This window comes from Zalophus californianus, chromosome 10 (genome assembly GCF_009762305.2).
Source record: "Zalophus californianus isolate mZalCal1 chromosome 10, mZalCal1.pri.v2, whole genome shotgun sequence".
Classification (NCBI taxonomy): Eukaryota; Metazoa; Chordata; class Mammalia; order Carnivora; family Otariidae; genus Zalophus; species Zalophus californianus.
Genome location: NC_045604.1, coordinates 67,848,763 through 67,871,262, shown reverse-complemented (window position 1 = coordinate 67,871,262; position 22,500 = coordinate 67,848,763). Strand labels below are relative to the sequence as shown.

The following is a 22,500-nucleotide window of genomic DNA, read 5'->3' as shown; positions in this document are numbered from 1 at the left end:
CAAATGTGAAACTGTAGGAAAACAGAGCCACTGACCCTGGGGAGAAGAGGAGAGCAAGCATAAGATTCCTATGATAAATGTGAAGTTTCAAACTTCTGAGTTATTTTTTTTCTAAAGATTCCTCTGTTCATGGAAAAATAACTGTCCTGACTGCATAAGGTCTTTGATTCTCAAGAAAAGTTAATTTTTAAAGAAATTCTGCACAAGTATAAATTTCCTTATTTTAGATGCAACAATTTCCTTTAAACTAGGGAAAAGGGAGCAGAGAGGCTGACATATTTGACTAACACCATTTGAATTTTACTGAATATATTTGATATATATTCACATGTTCATTTTACTGCAGAAGTATAACTGTATACCACTTTTAATTGCCAAAGAAATATGCTCTATTGATGAACCATCACTCAGAAGTTCAGTATGTCATTATTACTTTCTAGTAACTCTCTTTGAAAGTGAAAATGACAGGTGGAAGACCATACTTAGAAAAGTAAAATAGGAAAGACATGATTCTAATCAACTCTCTGAGCATCTATGATTCTAGGGCTACAGTTCCCAACTTGTATGCCAAGGTGCCCCAAGGCCCCATAGGAACTCACAGAGTTGAGTTCTCACTGCAAAACATTTTAAACTTTTGAAGGACTCAAAGGGATATGTATCATGTGTCAGACACCAAGCAAACTTCTAGCTCAAAGTAGTTGACAAGTTTAACATTAGACCATTTAGCATTAGAATCATCATAATGATGATTTCTTATTCTTGCAAAGCTATGTTTTGGGCAGTTGCTCTGATAAAAAAGCAAGCACTAAATGAAAACATGGTATAGGAAACAAAATTAACAGTATCCTATCTGATTCTAGGGTTTGAGAAATTGTGCAGCGCACGACAGGTACACACATCCCATTAGTAAGTAACGGTGATTATTCAAGAATGAAATAAAAATTTCATTTCTTTTCAATTGATTTGTATATATTTTAAAAATAAGCTACCAAGTTCATTAAGACAAAAATACCTTTAAACTGCTTTGGACCTAAAAATTAATGAAATTAACTGTGAGGTATTTCTTTTGACTATGGTAATCAAGAAAAAAATTACTGATATACTACAGGTGCAGTAAATCAAGCAAGTTTGGGAACCCCTGTTCTAGGGGAAGAATAATAGGGCGAGTAAAGCTCTGGAAATTAAAATTTAAATGATGATTTAGTGCTTGAATCATAAAACAAATCCTGGGTCTTAGGTAGCAGATAGCTTTTACTTTAGTTCATCGTTCCTTTACTTCAGCACAGTAAAAGCCATATATGAGGAGCCCACAGCTAACATCATAAACAACAGTGAAAAGCTGAAAGCTTTTTTCTTTAAGATTAGGAGCAAGACAAGGATGTCCACTCTCCCCACTTCTATTCAACGTAGTACTGGAGGTCTTAGTGAGAACAGTTAAATAAGAAAAAGAAAGAAAAGGCATCTGGATTGGAAAGGAAGAAGTAAAACTCTCTTTCTTTGCAGATGACATATGTGTAGAAAACCCTAAAGATGCCACCAAAGAACTGACAGTCCTAATAAAGGAATCCAGTAAAGTTGCAGAATGCAAAGTCAGTATACAAAAAATCAGTTGTATTTCTATCCACTTACAATGAACTATCAGAAAGAGAAATAAAACAATCCCTTTTACAATTACACCAAAGGAATAAAATACTTAGGGATAAATTTAACCAAAGAGGTGAAATATCTGTACACTGAAAACTCTTATGACATTAATGAAGGAAATTGCAGAAGATGCAAATAAATGAAAAGACAACCCATGATCGAGGATTGAAAAAGTTAGTACTGTTAAAAGCCCATGCTACCCAAAATCATCTATAGATTCAATGCAAAACCTCTCAAAATTCCAGTGACCTTTTTCACAGAAATAGGAAAACCTAAAATTTGTATGGAACCACAAAAGACCTCAAATATCCAAAACAGTCTTGAGAAAGAAGAACAAAGCTGGAGGTATCACACTTCCTGGTTTCAAGCTATATTACAAAGCTGTAGTAATCAAAACAGTACGGCATTAGCAAACACATAGACCAATGGAACAGAATAGCCCAGAAATAAAACCACACATATATGGCCAATATATAACAAAAGAGCCAAGAATATACAATGAGGAAAGGACAGTGTCTTCAATAAATGATGCTGGGAAAATTAGACATCCCCATGCAAAAGAATGAAACTGAACCCCTACCTCGTGCCACTCCCAGAAACCAACTGAAATGGATTAAAGACTTGAACATAAGACTTGAAACCATAAACGCTTACTTGAAAACATAAGGCAGTAAACTTGCCATTGGTCTTGGCAATAATTTTTGGATTTGATGCCAAAAATAAAGGAAACAAAAACAAAAGTAAATAGGTGGGACTACATCAAATCAAAAGCTTCTGAACAAGAAAGGAAATCATCAAGAAAATAAGGCAACCTACTGAATGGGAGAAAATATTTGCAAACCATGCATCCACTAAGGGATTAATATCCAAAATATATAAAGAACACCTACAACTCAATAGCAAAAAAAATTTTTTTTGGATTAAAAAATGGGCAGAGGAACTGAAATAGACTTATTCCAAGGAAGACATACAGATGGCTGACAGGTGCAGGAAACGCTGCTCAGCACGTCTCATCATCAGGAAAATGCAAATCAAAACCACAATGAGATACCACCTCACACCCGTCAGAATGCCTATTATCAAAAAGACAAGAAATAAATTTTGGTGTGGATGTGAAGAAAAGGGAAATTTATAGGTCATTGATAGAAATGTAAATTGGTGCACCCACTATGAAAATTGTATAGCATTTTCTCATAAAATTAAAACTATAACTACCATATGATCCAGCAATTCCAATTCTTTGTATTTTCCCTAGTGAAGTAAAATCACTATCTCAAAAAGGTAGCTGTACCCCATGTTCATCACTGCATTATTTATAATAGCCAAGACGTTCATTATTTTTTTAAAAATTTTATTATGTTAGTCACTATACAATACATCATTAGTTTTTGATGTGGTCATCCATGATCCATTGTTTTCATATAACACCCAGTGCTCCATGCAGTACGTGCCCTCCTTAATACCCATCACCGGGCTAACCTGTCCCCCCTCCCACCTCCCCTCTAAAACCCTGTTTGTCTCTCAGAGTCCATAGTCTCTCATGGTTCATCTCTCCCTCCAATCCCCCCCCCCATTTTTCCTTTCCTTCTCCTAATGCCCTACATGCTATTCCTTATGTTCCACAAATAAATGAAACCATATGATAATTGACTTTCTCTGCTTGACTTATTTCACTTAGCATAATCTCCTCCAATCCCATCCATGTTGATGTAAAAGTTGGGTGTTCATCCTTTCTGATGGCTGGGTAATATTCCATTGTGTATACGGACCACATCTTCTTTATCCATTCATCTGTTGAAGGGCATCTCGGCTCTTACCACAGTTTGGCTATTGCGGACATTGCTGCTATGAACATTGGGGTGCATATGGCCCTTCTTTTCACTACATCTGTGTCTTTGGGGTAAATGCCCAGTAGTGCAATTGCTGGGTCATAGGATATAGCTCTATTTTTAAATTTTTGAGGAACCTCCACACTGTTTTCCAAAGTGGCTGTACCAACTTTCATTCCCACCCACAGTGTAAGAAGGTTCCCCTTTCTCCACAACCTCTCCAACATTTGTTGTTTCTTGCCTTGTCCATTTTTGCCATTCTAACTGGTGTAAGGTGGTATCTCAGAGTGGTTTTGATGTGAATTTCTCTGATGGCTAATGATGATGAACATTTTTTCATGTGTCTGTTAGCCATTTGTATGTCTTCTTCAGAGAAGTGTCTTTTCATATCTTCTGCCCACTTTTTGACTTCATTATTTGTTTTTTGGGTGTTGAGTTTGAGAAGTTCTTTCTAGATCTTGGATACCAGCCCTTTATCTGTAGTGTCATTTGCAAATGTCTTCTCCCATTCTGTGAGTTGCCTCTCTGTTCTGTTGGCTGTTTTCTTTGCTGTGCAGAAGCTTTTTATCTTGATAAAGTCCCAAAAGTTCATTTTTGCTTTGGTTTCACTAGCTTTTGGAGCTGTATCTTGAAAGAAGTTGCTGTGGCCGATGTCAAAGAAGTTACTGCCTATGTTCTCCTCTAGGATATTGATGGATTCCTGTCTCACATTGAGGTCTTTCATCCACTTTGAGTTTATCTTTGTGAATGGTGTTAGAGAATGGTCAAGTTTCATTCTTCTGCATATGGCTGTCCAATTTTCCCAGCATCATTTATTGAAGAGACTGTCTTTTTCCCATTGCGTGTTTTTTCCTGCTTTGTCAAAGATTATTTGACCATAGAGTTGAGGGTCCATATCTGGGTTCTCTATTCTGTTCCATTGGTCTATATGTCTGTTTTTGTGCCAGTACCATGCTGTCTTGGTGATCACAGCTTTGTAATATAGCTTGAAATCGGGCAACGTGATGCCCCCAGCTTTGTTTTTCTTTTTCAACATTTCCTTGGCAATTCGGGGTCTCTTCTGATTCCATACAAATTTTAGGATTGTTTGTTCCAGCACTTTGAAAAATGTCATTGGAATTTTGATCAGGATGGTGTTGAAGGTATAGATTGCTCTGGGTAGCATAGACATTTTAACAATGTTTATTCTTCTGATCCATGAGCATGGAATATTTTTCCATCTTTTTGTGTCTTCTTCAATTTCTTTCATGAGTGTTCTGTAGTTCCTAGAGTATAGATCCTTTACCTCTTTGGTTAGGTTTATTCCGAGGTATCTTATGGTTTTTGGTGCTATTGTAAATGGAATCGTTTCTCTAATTTCTCTTTCTACAGTTGCGTTGTTAGTGTATAAGAAAGCAAGTGATTTCTGTGCATTGATTTTGTATCCTGCCACATTACTGAATTGCTGTATGAGTTCTAGTAATTTGGGGGTGGAGTCTTTTGGGTTTTCCACATAAAGTATCATGTTGTCTGCGAAAAGAAAGACTTTGACTTCTTCTTTGCCAATTTGAATACCTTTTATTTCTTTTTGTTGTCTGATTGCTGTTGCTAGGACTTCTAGTACTATGTTGAACAATAGTGGCGAGAGTGGGCATCCTTGACGTGTTCCCGATCTTAAGGGAAAGGCTCTCAACTTTTCCCCATTGAGGATACTATTGACTGTGGGTTTTTCATAGATGGATTTTATGAACTTGAGGAATGTTCCCTCTGTCCCTATACTCTGAAGAGTTTTAATCAGGAAAGGATGTTATATTTTGTCAAATGCTTTTTCTGCATCAATTGAGAGGACCTATATGGTTCTTCTCCCTCCGCTTATTAATGTGTTCTATCACATTGATTGATTTGTGAACGTTGAACCACCCTTGCATCCCAGGGATAAATCCCACTTGGTCGTGGTGGATGATCCTTTTAATGTATTGTTGGATCCTATTAGCTAGGATTTTGTTGAGGATTTTGGAATCCATATTCATCAGGGATATTGGTCTGAAATTTTCCTTTTTGATGGGGTCTTTGCCTGGTTTGGGGATTAAGGTAATGCTGGCCTCATAGAATGAGTTTGGAAGTTTTCCTTCTGTTTCTATTTTTTGAAACAGCTTCATTAGAATAGGTATAATTTTTCTTTGAATGTTTGGTAGAATTCCCCAGGGAATCCATCAGGCCCTGGACTCTTGTGTTTTGGGAGGTTTTTGATCACTGCTTCAATCTCTTTACTGGTTATTGGTCTATTCAGGTTGTCAATTTCTTCCTGTTTTAGTCTTGGCAGCTTATAGGTTTCGAGGAAGGCCTCCATTTCATCCAGATTGCTCAGCTTATTGGCATATAGTTGTTGATGATAATTTCTAATAATTGTTTCTATTTCCTTGGTGTTAGTCATGATCTCTCCCCTTTCATTCATAATTGTATTAATTTGGGTCCTTTCTCTTTTCTTTTGGATAAGTCTGGCCAGTGGTTTATCGATCTTATTAATTCTTTCAAAGAACCAACTTCTAGTTTCATTGACCTGATCTACTGTGTTTCTGGTTTCTAATTCATTGATTTCTGCTCTAATTTTAATTATTTCTCTTCTAATGCATGGCTTAGGCATCGTTTGTTACTTTTTTTCTAGTTCTTTAAGGTGTAGAGTTAGTTGGTGAGTTCAGGATTTTTCTATTTTTTTGAGTGAGGCTTGGATGGCTATGTATTTCCCCCTTAGGACAGCCTTTGCAGTATCCATAGGTTTTCGACCGATGTGTTTTCGTTCTCATTGATTTCCATGAATTAAGTTCTTCTTTGATTTCCTGGTGGACCCAAACATTCTTGAGCAGAGTGGTCTTTAGCTTCCAAACGTTTGAATTTCTGCCAAATTTTTTCTTGTGATTGAGTTCCAGTTTTAAAGCATTGTGGTCTGAGAATATGCAGGGAATAATCTCAATCTTTTGGTAGCGGTTGAGACCTGATTTGTGACCCAGTATGTGGTGTATTCTGGAGAAAGTTCCATGTGCGCTCGAGAAGAATGAGTATTCTGTTGTTTTAGGGTGGAATGTTCTATAAATATCTATGAGGTCCATCTGGTCCAGTGTATCATTCAAAGCTCTTGTTTCCTTGTTGATTTTCTGCTTAGATGATCTGTCCATTGCTGAGAGTGGAGTATTGAGGTCTCCTACAATTAATGTATTCTTATCAGTATGACTATTTTGGTTAACAGTTGGCTTATGTAGATGGCTGCTCCCATGTTGGGGGCATAGATATTTACAATTGTTAGATCTTTTTGTTGGATAGACCCTTTCAGAATGATATAGTGTCCTTCTGTGTCTCTAACTACAGACTTTATTTTTTTTTTAAACGATTTTATTTATTTGACAGAGAGAGACACAGCGAGACAGGGAACACAAGCAGGGGGAGTGGGAGAGGGAGAACCAGGCTTCCCACCCAGCAGGGAGCCCGATGTGGGGCTCGATCCCAGGACCCTGGGATCAGGACCTGAGCCGAAGGCAGACGCTGAAGACGTTGTTTTTATAGATTGTCCCTGTAAATTTCTGTTGTATATTACTCTTGGGGTCTTTCTCCTTTTATAGAACCCCCCCTTAATATTTCTTGCAGGGCCGGCTTAGTAGTCACATTTTCTTTCAGTTTCTGCCGGTCTTGGAAGCTCTGCATCTCTCCATCCATTCTAAATGACAGCCTTGCCAGATAAAGTATTCTTGGCTGCATGTTCTTCTCGTTTAGTACCCTGAATATGTCTTGCCAGGCCCTTCTGGCTTGCCAGGTCTCTGTGGATAGGTCTGACGTTATTCTGATGTTCCTCCCTCTGTACGTAAGGAATCTCTTCCCCCTAACTGCCCTTAAGATGGTTTCCTTGGTTCTAAGATTTGCAAGTTTTACTATTACATGCCGGGGTGTTGGCCTGTTTTCCTTGATCTTGGGAGGGGTCCTCTCTGCCTCTAGGACGTGAATGTTTGTTTCATTCCCCAGATTAGGGAAGTTCTCAGCTACGATTTGCTCAAATACATCTTCTAGTCCTCTCTCTCTCTCTCCACTCCCTCTGGGATTCCAATTATTCTGACATTGGAACGCTTCATGGTGTCACTTATTTCTCTGATTCTATTTTCATGGATTCTGAGTTGTTTTTCCCTGGCCTCTTCTTTTCGCTTTTTATCTATTATATTGTCTTCCAGGTCGCTTATTTGTTCTTCTGCCTCAGTTATCCTAGCTGTTAGATTATCTAGATTGGATTGGATCTCATTGATAGCATTTTTAAGTGCTGCGAATTCAGCTTTCATTTCTGACCTTAGAGACTCTATGTTGCCATTAACTGATTTCTCCATTGTAGCCGTTGTCTTCACAATTGCTAGTCTGAATTCCATCTCCGACATCTTGGTTATATCTGCATCCATTTGTAAATCTGCGGCATAAGTCATAATCTCTGAGTCTTTTCTATTTTGGGGGCTCCTCCTCCTAGTCATTCTGTTGATGGGTGGTTGAGGGAATGTATAGAGTCCAAATTATTGACCAGAACCCAAGCAAGATGCACCTGTTTTCTTGGGACCTTAGGGTTGCTGGCCTCTTGTTTTCCCAACCTGTCTTCTGGGGGAGGGGCCTGCCACGCTGTTGCTCAGGCAACCCTGTTCAGGTGGAGTTGCCCGGCCCCCCTGTGGCGGGGGATGGGCTCAGCGGGAATCAGTTTTGGGGGCTTTTGTTCTCTGGCGGCTTTCTGGTCTCTTTTGCGAGTCAGAGCAGAAGAGACCGTTTCTAACACTCTGCCTCAGAGCAGAGAGACCGCAGTCTGTTCTTCAGTGAGTTCTCCAGACCACACCGTCTCCGTTTCTGTCTGTGCTGCTATAAACTGCAGGGTCCTGGTTTGTGTGTCCCTCCGCAGCGCCCCCAGTCCTGCCTCCAGGTCGGGGCACATCTCTGCCCTTTGTGCTTCTAAAACCACCAGCCGCTCCCAGTTCGCACGCGTGACCCCGCCGCTCCGGGTTTCCCCCCAGGGGGCTGCCCTAAAGTCCTTTCCCCGCTACCAGTCTGTGAGTCTGTGCTCATCCCCAGCACGCGAGGCTGTCGCTCACTGGCCATGTAGGATCCCCACGGACAGGCTTCCTCCTGCTGCCGTTTATCCTCTGATATCTGCCTGTAGAATCAGGGCTCCCCGCTTCATACCTCGAAACCAACCACCTGCAATATTCTGTTTGTAGAGATCCAGATCTTCTTACATCTCAGGCTGGTTTCGTGGGTGCTCAGAGTGGTCTGGTAGATATCCAGCTCAATTTCCTAGTTGAAATAGGGTCCCCTACTCCTCCGCCATCTTTCTTTCCACCCCGGGCTGCTAAGACGTTCATTAACTGATGAATGGATAAAGAAAATGTATAGAATGAAATATCACACAGCCATAAAAAATGAAGGAAGTCCTGCCAATTGCTACAACACGGATGGACCTTGATGGCATTATCCTAAATGAAGTAGGTCAGACACTGTGCGACCTCACTTATATGTGAAACCCAAAAACACTGAATTCATAGAAACAGAGAGGTGATTGGGGGTTGCCAGAGGCTAGGGGCAGGGGATGTGGATAATGGATGAAGGAGGTCAAAGGTACCAAATTCCAGTTATAAGATAAATACGTTCTGGGGATGTAATGGATAGTGTGGCGACCATAGTTAACAATACTTAATTGTATATTTGAAGGATGCTAGGACAGTAGATCTTAAATGATGTCATCACAAGAACAATAAATTCATAACTATGTGAATGATAGATGTTACCTAAATCTGTTGTGATCATTTCACAGTATGTGCATATATCAAATCATTTTGTTGTACACCTTAAACTAACCCTAAGGTCTGGGTCAATATCTCCATAAATCTGGGGAAAAAGAATACATACTCTAAAGCTACAACTGGGTTGCAAGTTTTACTCATAGCCTTATAGAGGAGAAAACTTAACAGTTAGCCATACGATTCTCAGTGTTCCTAAGATAAATACCACAATAGCATCTCTCTGAGTTACCCTCATAGTCAGGATCCTGGTTATAATGAACAATGTCTGAGCCACATCTTTATTGAAAACCGTAATACACTTCTTGGGGATGATTCTTGTATAAATCCTCTGTTTGTGTGGTGCCCACATCACAGCAAAGCAGCAGGACTCCATGACACCGTTTTCCTCACAGGAAAAGTGCTCTCATGCTGGTAGGATTCGGAGTTCTAATATTTCATGTCTAACATTGTCACTGATGAACTGTCCATAGTGCTTTTCATTTTGTTTTAACATTTTTGTTTTTTTAATCAACATCCCAGTTAATCTTTGTTATGTTTCTACATGTGAAAACTAAAACTAATTTTGCCCAAATAATATGCACACTTACAATATTGTTTTCAGGCATTTGCAGTATAAATGGAATGACAAAGAGAAGTTGTGCTATGTGTCTCAAGGAGATGCCAGCTTCGCGTATGGCTACGAGTACCTGGGCTGCACTCCCCGGTTGGTTATTACGCCCCTTACTAACAGGTGCTGGCTCACCCTCACCGGAGCGCTGCTCCTGAATCTTGGAGGCTGTCCCACGGGCCCCACCGGCACGGGCAAAACGGAGAGTGTCAAAGATCTAGCCAAAGTAAGTGCTTTCGGTAGCCAAAAATACTGGTTGTTCTGGTCACGCAAACCTTAACAGTATCTTAAATTTACACCATTCCTGCTATTAAGATGTTCATAACATTTAACAAACACCTTACCACATTTGTTAAGTTGTGTAATTCATCCATTCACTAAAAATGTCTGCTGTGTGCTGGGACGTGGGACCTCTGCAGGCCAAGTATACTTCTGTTTTCTTGGGACTCGACTGTGCTAACTGATGAGTGAACGGCAGCATTGTGCCCTTCAGTTATGGGTGATTTTGAGCTGCACACAGACTTCAACCTGGTTGTGTGTGTGTGTGTGTGTGTGTGTGTGTGTGTGTGTGTGTGAGAGAGAGAGAGAGAGACAGACAGACAGACAGACACAGGGAGAGACAAGTAACTGATGAAAGTGGAGGATATAGTTGGATGTCCTGGAATGATGTCATTGAAATGCTTTTTTCTTAGATTTTATTCATTGATGTGTTTTAAAAACATGACTCTAGCATTCCATGCACTAATCAACCTAACTAATAGTGTATGTGCATTTATACTAAGTTTTGTGAATTTCTAAATTTGGTATGTAATTCATCTGGAGATTGCAGTTTTCTCAAAAGACTAAAGACATTTTATTACTCTGGAAGTTTTAGTGTTAGTATTTTGTGTCATAATTCAAGAGATCTTTTAAAATAATTTCTTTGTTTCTCAGTCCTTAGGCAAACATTGTGTGGTCTTCAACTGTTTTGAGGATTTGGATTATAAGGTAAAGCTTATTCATATACATGCAAGAAAAAAATCTTGTGCACATAAACGAAACAATTCATTAAGGATTGAAAGAACAAGAAAAATATTTCCCTTAGAGAGACATTAAGTATTAACAGAACTGTAAATGCTATTAATTCTTCTAAATTAATAGAATAGAAACTTAGAATGTAATAGAAACTTAAAACACTATGCAGTTTGCTTTTATGCAACTGAATTACTTCTTAAGACAGTGGTTTTCAAACTTTTTGACAGGGGGATTTTTCCAAACAAAATCTGATATGGAACATGAATTTATTAAAAAAATTAAGAGTACTGCTCTATTAATCTAAGTTTATTTTATAATTTCTAACCCTATACTTTTATTTACTGAAAAGGTAATCATTAAGAACAATGAGGCTCTTACAATTACCACAAAAATTTGAGTCAGGGTTTGTATTGATGATTACAATTTTATGTCAGCCTTACTTTGTTTTGGTGGCATATTACCAAAGACACAACTCATAACATTCTGAAATATTTATTGAAATGTCCTGTACCTCTGTGCTGGTCACAGATTTACTTAAAGTTTCAAAACACTCCCATTTATTTTGTTGTGCATGTTAAGTCAAACCATTTACCTTCTATTCGGTCATTGTATTGGCAGCTTAAAAGCACCTGTGAGATCCTGCATTTGCAGTTTGAGCTCAGTTAGCACATTAAAAATACCAATAAACATAAATCAGCTGTTTGCATGAGTATTGTTAAGACATAGGGTCCCTAGTTTCCTCCCTGGGACTGCCCTCTGGTGGGGTGAGCAGGGCTGGGAGCAGCAGAGTGGGAGCCAAGAAACCTGCTAATCAAAATAAATTATCTTTTAATGCAATACTTTTTTAGAATCAAAATTAATCCCAGAAACCCCATGATAAATGAAATATCAAAATGTTCAGGAAAGACACAACCTGATTCCCGCAGCCAGTGGGAAGAACCGGCCTCTGTGTCTTGGGCCCAAGGGGCTCTGGTGTGTGCTCCCCACTCCGCCCTGAGAGCAGACATTCCCTCACCCATATTCATCCACATGTGTTGTGTTGGGCCTACAGTGTTCCGCTGGTTTCAGCTGCCAGCACATAGGCATCACTAGGTTCCCCACACTGGGGGCCAGACCGCGCTGCCCTGCATCAGCCAGGGGCGCTCCGTGGTCGTGCCCAGTGTGCTGGGGGAGGGGGGCGGGGAGGGCGTGCACTCACCTCGGGGAAACTGCGGAGCGGAGCGGAGCCTGGGCCTACAGAAAGCTTTCACCCGCATATAATTGTTTTCAAGATAATGGGAAAATTCTTCTTTGGACTGGTGCAGTCGGGAGCATGGTGCTGTTTGGATGAGTTCGATCGGATTGACGTGCAGGTCCTATCAGTGATTGCGTCGCAGATCCTCACAATCAAGGCCGCAAAAGACAGCTATTCTGTCAGGTACAGGGTGGATGTGTCTGGTCACTTAATGTTCAATATTTCTTCTCCAAGAAGGGCTTGGGTGTTGTTTTCTTCCTAAACACAGACCAAAAGGAATGACATCTTGGATGTCCCCTTTGCTGGGCAAGTACCAGGCAAACATATGTAACTAGCCTTCGTGCCAGCCTGGGTTACCCAGGCTCCCGTCCAGCCTTGGAGTGGTCTCTGGGCCGCCAGGACAGGTCACAGATCTATCCAGTTACTTTCACTTTGGGGTTTAAATTCCCTTAGTACCTTTCCATGTTATGATGTTGCACTTGAAGAAACCGAAGTATTTTTCTTTAATTCTACAGCTTTTTAAAAAACAAATTATACTGGCCACATACCTGAAGCCTCTCTTATCCCATTACTCTGAATTAATACTTTTCTGTTTTAAAAAATCCTGTAAAAATAATATTTGTATGTTAGGATTACTAACATTTACTAATCTAAGCAAAATTTCTTTCTCTTCAGAAAAATTCAGGAACTCACATGATTTACTTTATGGGCATAATTGAATTTGTGGCTTTAAAATTTCTATTACAATCTAATATTTCTTTTTTTTTTATTTTATTTTTTTAAGTAATCTCTACACCCAGCGTGGGGCTCAAACTCACAACCCCGAGGTCAAGAGCCACACACTCCTCTGACTGAGCCAGCTGGGCGCCACCCCCACCCATATTTCTAATTCAGGCTAATGGACGCTCACTTCTGGTTTTACTCTCAAGGGTTTTGTTCCCACCATTAGAGTCAGCGTCACAAGGCCTCACACATCTGTGGGTGTAAGTGCGGGTCACAGGAGGCCACACGTCACCGGTTCTCAAACGCACCTCACTGTCTGCCAGGCTTTCCTCTGTTCTGTCCAGGGAGTCCTCAGCTTCTGTTCCCAGTGTTCTTTCTTTCCAGCTTCGACCACCCTCACTGGGATCACCTGCCCGTAAGGTCACCAGAGCATTTCTCTCCATGGTCCCTATCTCTGGTGCTGACAACAGGACCCTAATCTCCAGGCCAAAGTTCTACTTCACAGCGGTCCCAAAATTATTTGATTGGGGAATTGGGGGCGGGCTGCATTGTGTGCTAACACAAGAACTCTGTGTCATGGCCACTCTTTGCTCTGTGGTGTCACCCAGGGACAACTCTGTGTCCAAGGGTCTCCTCGGATTCTTTTCCCTGTTCAGTCAGGTCATTCAGGTGGTTGCCTTCTGGCCTCAGGCCCCACAAACTCTTTAGACATGATCAAGTAAATCTGAAGCCCCAGAGCGCCTGGGTGACATAGTCGATTAAGCATCCTACCCTTGGTTTTGGCTTAGGTCTTGATCGCAGGGGGGTTGTGAGTCTGCTTGGGATCCTGTCTCCCTCTCCCTCTGCCCTTCCCATCCGTGCTTTCTCTCCCCCTCTCTCTCAAATAAATAAATCTTTAAAAAAAAAACCTGAACCCCAGCAGGGCTCACAACTTTGGCTCAAGATGACCCTCTTCTTTCCCCTTTTAAAATTATTTTTTTCTCAGCATGTGCTGTTTGGATTTAAGTGTAACACAGCCTTAGGAACGTTCCCAAACTCGCTTATTGTTTTAACATACTTTGACTTAGAGAAAACAGTTCTCTTAGTAATGAATACTATAATGGACAGGGGAGGAAAATTTTTCCTTTACCTGTCTAGGTTCTTTTGGCTGGTCTATTAATTAAATTGGCATAAGATAAATTAACAGGAGAAAAGGTTAATTGCATACATACATAAGCCTCACACAGACATGAGAGGTTCAGAGACAGGCAATTAAGGTTTGTATGCCATCCTGAGCTAAGGAGAAGGGGGAAGGGGTCTGGGGCTACAAAGGGAAAAAAGAGAAGTCACAGGGAACTGGAAAGAGTAAATGTTTGGTGAACAAATATTTGTCGTACCCTGCAGAGACAGCGGGACAGAGAGGAATTTGAATGAATAGGCCTGCTGAGCTCCCCATAACTTACCACACCCGGCCCATATTCTCTGTAGTTGTCTCTGGTGAGAGCTGTCTTTCTGGACCCGTCCCTCTGTCTAAACTCTTAGAAACAGTTAAAGGGGGGAGGTAGAAAGCTCTTTCTGAGTCTTTTGGACCTTTATTTTCTTCAGCTAAAAATAATGCACATAATGAAGTGGCACATTTTGGGGGGTGCTCATTCTCAACCCCTTCCAATGTCTTACAGGTTTGTACTGGAAGGAAAAGAAATTCGTATCAACATGTCTTGTGCAGTATTTGTCACCATGAACCCTGGGTAAGCATCAGTTCATCTAAGTTAGGAATGGAGGCAGTCAAAGTCGTTTTCTGAGGTCTTAGCCATGATTCAGTTGTCTGACATTGTAATGTACCATTCACCGCCACCACCTGACTCCCTCCTCTGCCCGCACACTTATAAACAGCTACAGCTCTGTACTCATCCACATGGGTGGTCTCACATTAAGTTTCTGACTGAGGGACGTTTTCACTTCAGGAATAGCCAGAGAGAAAGGAAAAGGGTCAGCTACTGGTCACAAAGGAGACAGACAAAAAAGCGGAGAGTAGCAGAAGGAAGGGAACTTGGTGGTTACAAGGAGTGGAGGCCAGGCAGGCTCAGTAAACACCTGTTGAGGGAACGTGGTGATGGTCGGGGCTGGAGCAACCTGATGTGAGGTGCACTGTGGGAGGAGGCACAGGAAGAAAAGTCGGTAGAGGGGGGAAGCTCCTGAGATGAAAAGTACAATAGAAACCGTCTTATATGCTTGTTTTCAAATAAAGGTCAGGTAGGAAGCGAACAGGATTATTCTGGGGAAAACGATACTGTGTGGTTCCTCATCAGAAAAACTGAAAACTGAAAAACTGCTTTTCTGTTGTTGTCGTTTCTTTGTGTTTCTTACCCTCTTAAGGTACAAAGGTCGAGTAGAACTCCCAGATAACTTAAAGTCTCTGTTTCGCCCTGTGGCAATGATGGCCCCCCATTATCAAATGATTATTGAAATTATGCTGTTTTCACTTGGTTTCAAATCTGCAAAATCACTCTCTGGAAAGCTGGTTAGCGTTTATGAATTAGCTAGCAAGCAGCTCTCACAACAGGTAACGATCTGCTTCTTTCAACATAAAGATGATTATAGAAAATTCTATAATAAGACTTTTCTGGTATTGGACCAGGGAGGGATGACCTGGGGAAATAATGGAGCGAGAATCCCATCAGCGCTTTAAGGTGGTGAGCCAATGTGGATGTGAGGTGAAGTGTAAAATCAGTAGGGTTGCAAGCCTTACATCAGGGACCTGGAGAGAATGATGGAGAATCTGCTGTGTTAAATCGTGGACTACTTCCTCCATACGAGGAAGTTAGCCTCTATAGCAGCGACTCTCACACTTTTTTGTGCTTTGAGATAATTGGGGGGATTTGTTAAAACACACATCACTGGACCTTACCACCAACCTTCTGATTGTCTGGGGTGGCCCTTGAGAATTTGCATTTCTAACCGGTTCTCAACAGTTCCTGATGTTGCTGATCTGAGTACCATGCTTTGAAAATGACTGTTCTGGGATATGCTGGCTTAATGAGTATTTTTTTATGACTCAGCATGGTTTGGAAACCAGCCACACTAAGTGTTCTTCTTTATCATATTCTTTCAGTTCCTCTCTCCATTTCAGAGAAAATTTAATTTAGATACTAATAGTTTTTAACAGCTTTAATAATTTGTGACTCTCTCTTTTAAGAAGGAGACTTAGGGGCACCAGTTTGGCGGGGGAAGTGAGGGCCTTGGAAGCTGAATGCAGGCTTTCTTGAGTTACATCATGGTCTCTCTCCACAAGGAACAGATTAGGGATTTAACTGCATAGGATATGCATTTATTTCCAAGTCATCCCATTTTTCCTTCAGAAACTTAATAACTCAGATATTTTAATGCTTTATAGGATCATTATGATTTTGGCTTGAGGTCTCTGAAGACAGTTTTAATAATGGCTGGAAAGAAGAAACAGATGTTTAAATGGTGAGTTGAATTTTGAATTGTTAAGTCAAAGGGAGTTATACAACACAGGGAAAATAATTGGTAAAAGTCTAAGTAACGATGACAAGATAAAACAGGGAGCTCCCAGAATGTCACAGTGAAATATGGTAGAGGTGTTTAAGAACGTGAAAGAAGAGGAAGAAGAAAATGCACAAAATCCTTGGGTACTTTTCCCCCAAAGAACCTAGTCTTAAAAAAAAAAATGTATCTTACCTTATATAATAAAAGATACACAGTAATAAAAGCCCTCATTTAAAAGAGCAGTAATTTAGGGGCATCTGGCTGGCTCAGTCGGTTAAGCACCTGCCTTTAGTTCAGGTCATGATCTCAGGGTCCTAGGATCAAGCCCCGTATCGCGCTCCCTGCTCAGTGGGGAGTCTGCAAAAAAAAAAAAAAAAAAAAGAGCAGTAATTTAATGAGAAATGTAAAACCTATATGAATATACCTGTATGAGAAATGTGTAAAACCCATATGAAGAAAACATTTGTGGTTTTTTTTTAGGATTTTATTTATTCATTTGAGACACAGAGATACAGAGAGAGAAAGCATGAGCAGGAAGAGAGGCAGAGGGAGAAGCAGGCTCCTCTCTGAACCAAGAGCCCGATGTGGGGCTCTATCCCATGACCCTGGGATCATGACCTGAGCTGAAGGCAGACGCTTAACCATCTGAGCCACCCAGGCGCCCCTGAAGAAAACATTTGTAAAGGACACAAATGAAAATAGGAATAAATGAAATAATATATCATGAACTTAATATCATAACATCTTAAAGATTTAAAGACCCTAAATGTTCATTATGAATGGAAACACACCCCAGTGAATATACCAAAGGTTTCATTTGTTTATTTTTGGGCAAAAGCAGATTCTAAGGTTCACATAAAAAGGGGTATCTCAGTGGCGCAGTCAGTTAAGCGTCCGACTCTTGTTATCAGGTCAGGTCATGGAATCAGGGTCGTGACATCGAGCCCCACATCAGGCTGGACGCCCAGCAGGGAGTCTGCTTGGAGGTTCTCTCCCTCTGCCCTTCCCCCCACTCGCACTTGGCATGTGCACACGTACTCTCTCACAAATAAATAAAATCTTTTAAAAAAAGAAAGATAAACAATTAAAATCTATTATAGAGCTTCATTGGTTAAACACTGTGGTGCTGGCTTCTGAACAGAGAGGAGCAAGCCATCAGGACAGAACAGAAGCCCAGAGACAGGACTGCACACGCTGGGCATGTAGTCTGTTGTCAGTTGTGAGGCAAGAACAGACTAACAGACTTTTCAGTGATTGCCTGCCATTGGGAAAACTAAATTGCCATGTGCGTGAAGATGCAGTTGGAACCATGGCCACTGTTATTTACCTGGATAACAGGATCAAAAAAGGACTAAAAACATAAAAGTATTTGAAGAAACAAATGTCCTTTATATGCTTGGACTACAGAAAACCTTTAAAACTAAGGCTCAAAAATCTAGAAGCTATAAAGGAAAAGAGTGATAATGGTCAAAAAACACTGTTTGTGAGGTCAGGAGCCAAAGGATGAGCCGGGAAGAAGCATATTTGCAGCTCGGCGCAGGGAGTGAGCTCATCCTCATAACACGTGAGGACTGCCTAGAAAACACAGGGAACAAATGGTATGGAAAATGGGTAAAGGACAGTTCTCAGAAAAAGAAACATAAAAGTTTTTAAATGTATGAAAATATACTCAATCCCACTCTTAATCAGAGAAATGCACATTAAAAATTGAAATGTTGTCTCTCATCAGATGGGCAAAAATATGAAAGTTGGACGGGACTTTGTTGGTGAAACTATAGGGAAACGGGCATTTGTTTTCATTATTGCTAAGGGGCGGACCTACTTGTGTGGGTTTGATTTGGGACTGTATTCATGTATTACCTATTAAAACTTAAATGAGAAAAACATGAATATGTTGTAAAAGGACATGTCAATGCCATTTACATGAATGCAGTAAATGTTGTAGATTGTTTGTGGTACCTAGGTACAGCACCAAGCACAGAACATAGTGTGGGAGGGGAAGAGTCAGGGATCAGGCTGTAGCTCCACTGTAGTATGTTCTTTCCTAAAAATAAAGGAACTGAGTCATGTATTGCAAAATGGCCTAAGATTGATGCAGGTTAAATGGGTACCTGTTAGGGACTGCTTTGTAATTGGGAAGAGTTAGAGACGGGAGTAGCAGGACTCAGCTTCCTGACGTCCTCCGGTCCTCCAGTCTTTCTTACGAGAGACCCGTTCCAGTGAGGGAGTCCCTGATCCATGTTCTTCCCGTCACAGGGAAGCCTCCGTTCTCCCGGGCGCCTGGACTGCGGCTCCCGTGTCCCGCGTGCTGTCAGTCTGCTGCCACAGGGAGCGGCTGTCTTCTGTCTGTGCTTACACAGCTGTGACAGCCCACCTCCCTGGTCCCCCCAAAGCAGAGTAGATGATGTGATTGTGCGAAGTTGACTGTATTATGAACAGGATTGGGGAATTTTTATCAGAGTAAAGCACAGCAAGCATTTAAAAAATAGACTTTTGCTTTTTAAAAATCCCCTGGCCCTCCCTGACACCAAAACCTCTCATTGGTCCTCTTGTCTGGCCTTTTCCCTTCCGTCCCTTCATGTCCCCCTGCTCCAGCCCATTCTCCCTCGGCTCCTGGCTTTGCCTCCGGGTCTGGAGGAGGGGACACCACAAATGTCCCTCATTTCCGGATGCTTTCTCCCGCCTTTTCTGTCTAGAGCGCATTGGCGGATTCAAGCTCTAACTCCCAAAGAGTTCTGAGGTGCTTACATTTAAAAAAATAATCAAGGACCGTGTATTTGCTTTGTAGGTTTGCCATAACCAATCACTACGAACTTGATGTCTTTAAACACCAGAAAGATGTTTCCTCCAAGTACCTGAGGCCAGCAGTCTGAAATCAAGGTTGTGGGCAGGGCTGTTGTCCATGCAGGGGCCTTGCGGGAGAGTCCGTCCTGGGCTCTGCCAGCACCCAGGGGCTTATGGGCGCATCACGCTGGGGTCTGCTCCGTCTTCCCACCGTCTGCGTGTCTCTCTGCCTTGCTCTCGGTAGGAGCACGTGACTGCATTTAAATCTGGATCATCTGGGATAAACTCAGTCATGTCTGTTGCTATATGGGATAATATTCTCAGGTTCCAGGGATTAGCAGGTGAATTTATCCCTGTGGGACATTTTTGTCTGCCTCCCGCAGGCAGCTTCTCTGTCGGTCCCAGAGAGGAGGTTTCCCTACCTCCCCTTTGGTTTAGAAAAGAAACTGCCCAGGAGCTGGAATCCTAGGATGTCCTTGGTAGAAAAGATTTGCTTTGTCAACAGCTGGAGAATTAATATCTCTTCAGGTAAACACTTAACTTACCATAGTAAGCCCATAAAGTGAGTCTTAACTAATTCCAAGAATGGGTAGGTATCATGAAGACAATCAAAATGGGTAAATAATAATAATAATAATAAGCTTTAATAACTATCCTTTTCTTGAATTTTAGTTGACGTTAGTCTAGAGATTTCATTTTTTACTCTTAAATGACAACAGATATTCCCCATGATAATCTCAGATGCCATCCCCCAAATTATTCTTCTGTAGAACTTTAGTCGTCTTATTTTTATATCTAATACCAAAGTATCATAACAATATAATTATATATACGCTGTGATCGCTCCCAGATATAGTGGTCATTTCTTTCTTTCTTTTTTTTTTTAATTTATTTTCCTTGAATGTAAAGCAAGCTCTGTCTTGGGAAAAAATGACCTCGCTGACACCCAGCAGCTGTCTGACTTTGGTCATGTTGAGTATTACTCTCCCTCCCTCTTAAGTGGTTGAAAGATTCTTCCTAATGAATTCTTTGATTAAAGAGCTAAGCAGAGTGGCCGGTAAAAAGTGCTCACTAAACGTTAACTATTAGCTGTTTTTATTAAGGATCAAAGACCTAAGAATCATCTCTGTCCTGATGAAGAGTTTTGGACATTGTCCACAGGAGGACGGGAGGGCCACTCCCACCCAGAGAACGTTTCTTCCTTGGCGTCTCTGCAGTCCAATCATAGGGCATGCAGTTCTTTCTCCTGGTTGCATGTTTAATGTGTACAATATGTACTGAAGTGTTCAATAGGCAAAATATTGTTATTATGGGGCAGTATATATGTGATGACTTCTTACATCTGGGGGCTTTCGTGACAACAACAACAACCTTAAGCTGTCTTGAATGGCAGAGGGAATTCACTGTTTGTCTCCCTCAGAAACTCCAGAGGCGGGCAGGGGAGGATTGCTCTGACGAGGGTTTCAGGTTTATTTGTCTTTACGGGACCACTTCCGTGGCGTAACTTTGACCACGGTTGCCAGCTGCATAGCCTGCAAGCCTGCTTTCCTGGCTTGCCTAGGGATTTTGAATAAATCGCTGTTATTTTTAATTTGATATTAGCTTGAATTCGTTCTGTTATTTACAGAATCAGTGACTGGGGAGTGGACAGTTCAAGACCAGCCCGGGCCCGTCTCTGGATCCGGGGACCACATTCACCTCACGCACGCCGCAGAGCTGCTTTGCAGGGAGGGAGGGGAGGAGGGGCTGTTGGGATAGCCCCCTCTACAAAGGGATAGTAACGGCCTTCAGTGTCAGCGAAGCATACTTGCTAACTTTATCTTTGTTTTCTTCTTCCATTAAAGTAACACCAATGACCATCTTTCTGAAACGGATGAGACTCCGATCATTATTGAGGCTTTAAGAGAAGCTAGTTTGCCAAAATTTCTCCCCGAAGACGTCCCACGTTTTGAAAAGATTATAGGAGATATTTTTCCTGGAGTGGCAGTTTCAACAGCAAGTCAGGTTGCCTTGGAGGTAATAAGACTTTTGAAAACCATCACAAATGATTTAGAGGTGGAGTGTTAATAAGATATGAAATGACGTAAGTAAAAAAATATTACAGCTCTTCGGGAAACACTCTACTTATGTTCTAATTGGAGGAATAAACATATCCGGAGATGTATTTCCCCTTGGGAAAAAAACAGTGTTGCAGCCTCTGTCAAGGAAGGCTGCTACTTACGTTGTTCCCTGGTTTTCTTGTCTTTCCAATGGGAATGATAATGTTTCCTCTTCCTACTTTAAAGGGGTACTTTAAGGATCAAATTAGATCAGAATTATGAAAAAGGACGTTACAACGTGAACTTTTGTGGTCATAAAAATGACGTATTGTGACTGGAGAGCCCCCTATTTCCTCTTACATCTGCCACCTTGCGGTCACCGCCACTGTCCAGGTGGGGTGTCGACCTCTCTCCTGCTGCCCCCGCACACAGAGCCCACAGAGCCCCCAGCAGACGAACCCAGAGTCAGGTCCCCTGACACGGGTCACACTGCCTTTCGAAGTCTGGCCATGTTGGGCTACTTTGCCGTGTGTCCTTTTACCTCCCGCAGCTTTTTCCACCCTGAACCTCTCTCTGCTTTCTGGCTTTTCCTGGGCCCTTATCAGCCATCAGGTCATCAAACCCAGGCATTCCTTTCTCTGGGGCCCTGCCCAATTTTTTGAAATGCTGTTTTTTAAGTTTATTTTAAAATATGTGGTTTATGTAGCTTATAGGTTTTTTTTTTTAAGATTTTATTTATTTGAGAGAGAGAGTGAGAGAGAGAGAGCACATGAGGGGGGGAGAGGGTCAGAGGGAGAAGCAGACTCCTTGCCTATCTGGGAGCCTGATGCGGGACTCGATCCTGGGACTCCAGGATCATGACCTGAGCCAAAGGCAGTTGCTTAACCAACTGAGCCACCCAGGCGCCCTGTAGCTTGTAGTTTAAACAGCTTCATAATTATTTCTTCTTTAAATATAGGTATAAGCTATGTGCACAGCCTCATACCTAGCAGGCACAGAACACATATTATTTTGAAGCACACATGAAGCGATTAGCGAAGGATCATTCATTAGGTTCTGTAGGAAAGTTTGCGAAAATTTCCCTTGCAAACCACCCGGACCAGGTCTTTTATGACACGATAGTTCGTTCATGGTTCTGGTCTAGTTAGATTTCAGTAGGCTCAATTCCGTTGAACTAGAGAGTATTCTCATTGCATTCACATGTTAAAATGGTCTGTGTGGATTTGAACAAACCACTGTCTCACAGCCCTTGCAGCTTCCTATTTCCGATGTTACTCTCCCAGGCAGGTCTTATTGTCTTAGCTTGGGTTTTCTTCACTACATAGATGACCTAGAAGTATATTTA

General features: G+C 41.4%; 1 protein-coding gene across 13 annotated transcripts in view; it reads left to right on the top strand.

The window, feature by feature from the left end:
• The window catches only part of DNAH14 (dynein axonemal heavy chain 14), a 334,785-nt gene that overhangs the window by 125,836 nt on the left and 186,449 nt on the right, over nucleotides 1–22,500 (top strand). For all 13 annotated transcript variants that reach the window (XM_027613953.2, XM_027613959.2, XM_027613960.2 and 10 more), the window contains 7 exons: nucleotides 9,867–10,098; nucleotides 10,806–10,859; nucleotides 12,158–12,303; nucleotides 14,502–14,570; nucleotides 15,199–15,385; nucleotides 16,217–16,293; nucleotides 20,961–21,132. In XM_027613953.2, the coding sequence (XP_027469754.2) occupies nucleotides 9,867–10,098; nucleotides 10,806–10,859; nucleotides 12,158–12,303; nucleotides 14,502–14,570; nucleotides 15,199–15,385; nucleotides 16,217–16,293; nucleotides 20,961–21,132 (937 nt within the window). The remainder of the gene's footprint in view (nucleotides 1–9,866; nucleotides 10,099–10,805; nucleotides 10,860–12,157; nucleotides 12,304–14,501; nucleotides 14,571–15,198; nucleotides 15,386–16,216; nucleotides 16,294–20,960; nucleotides 21,133–22,500) is intronic.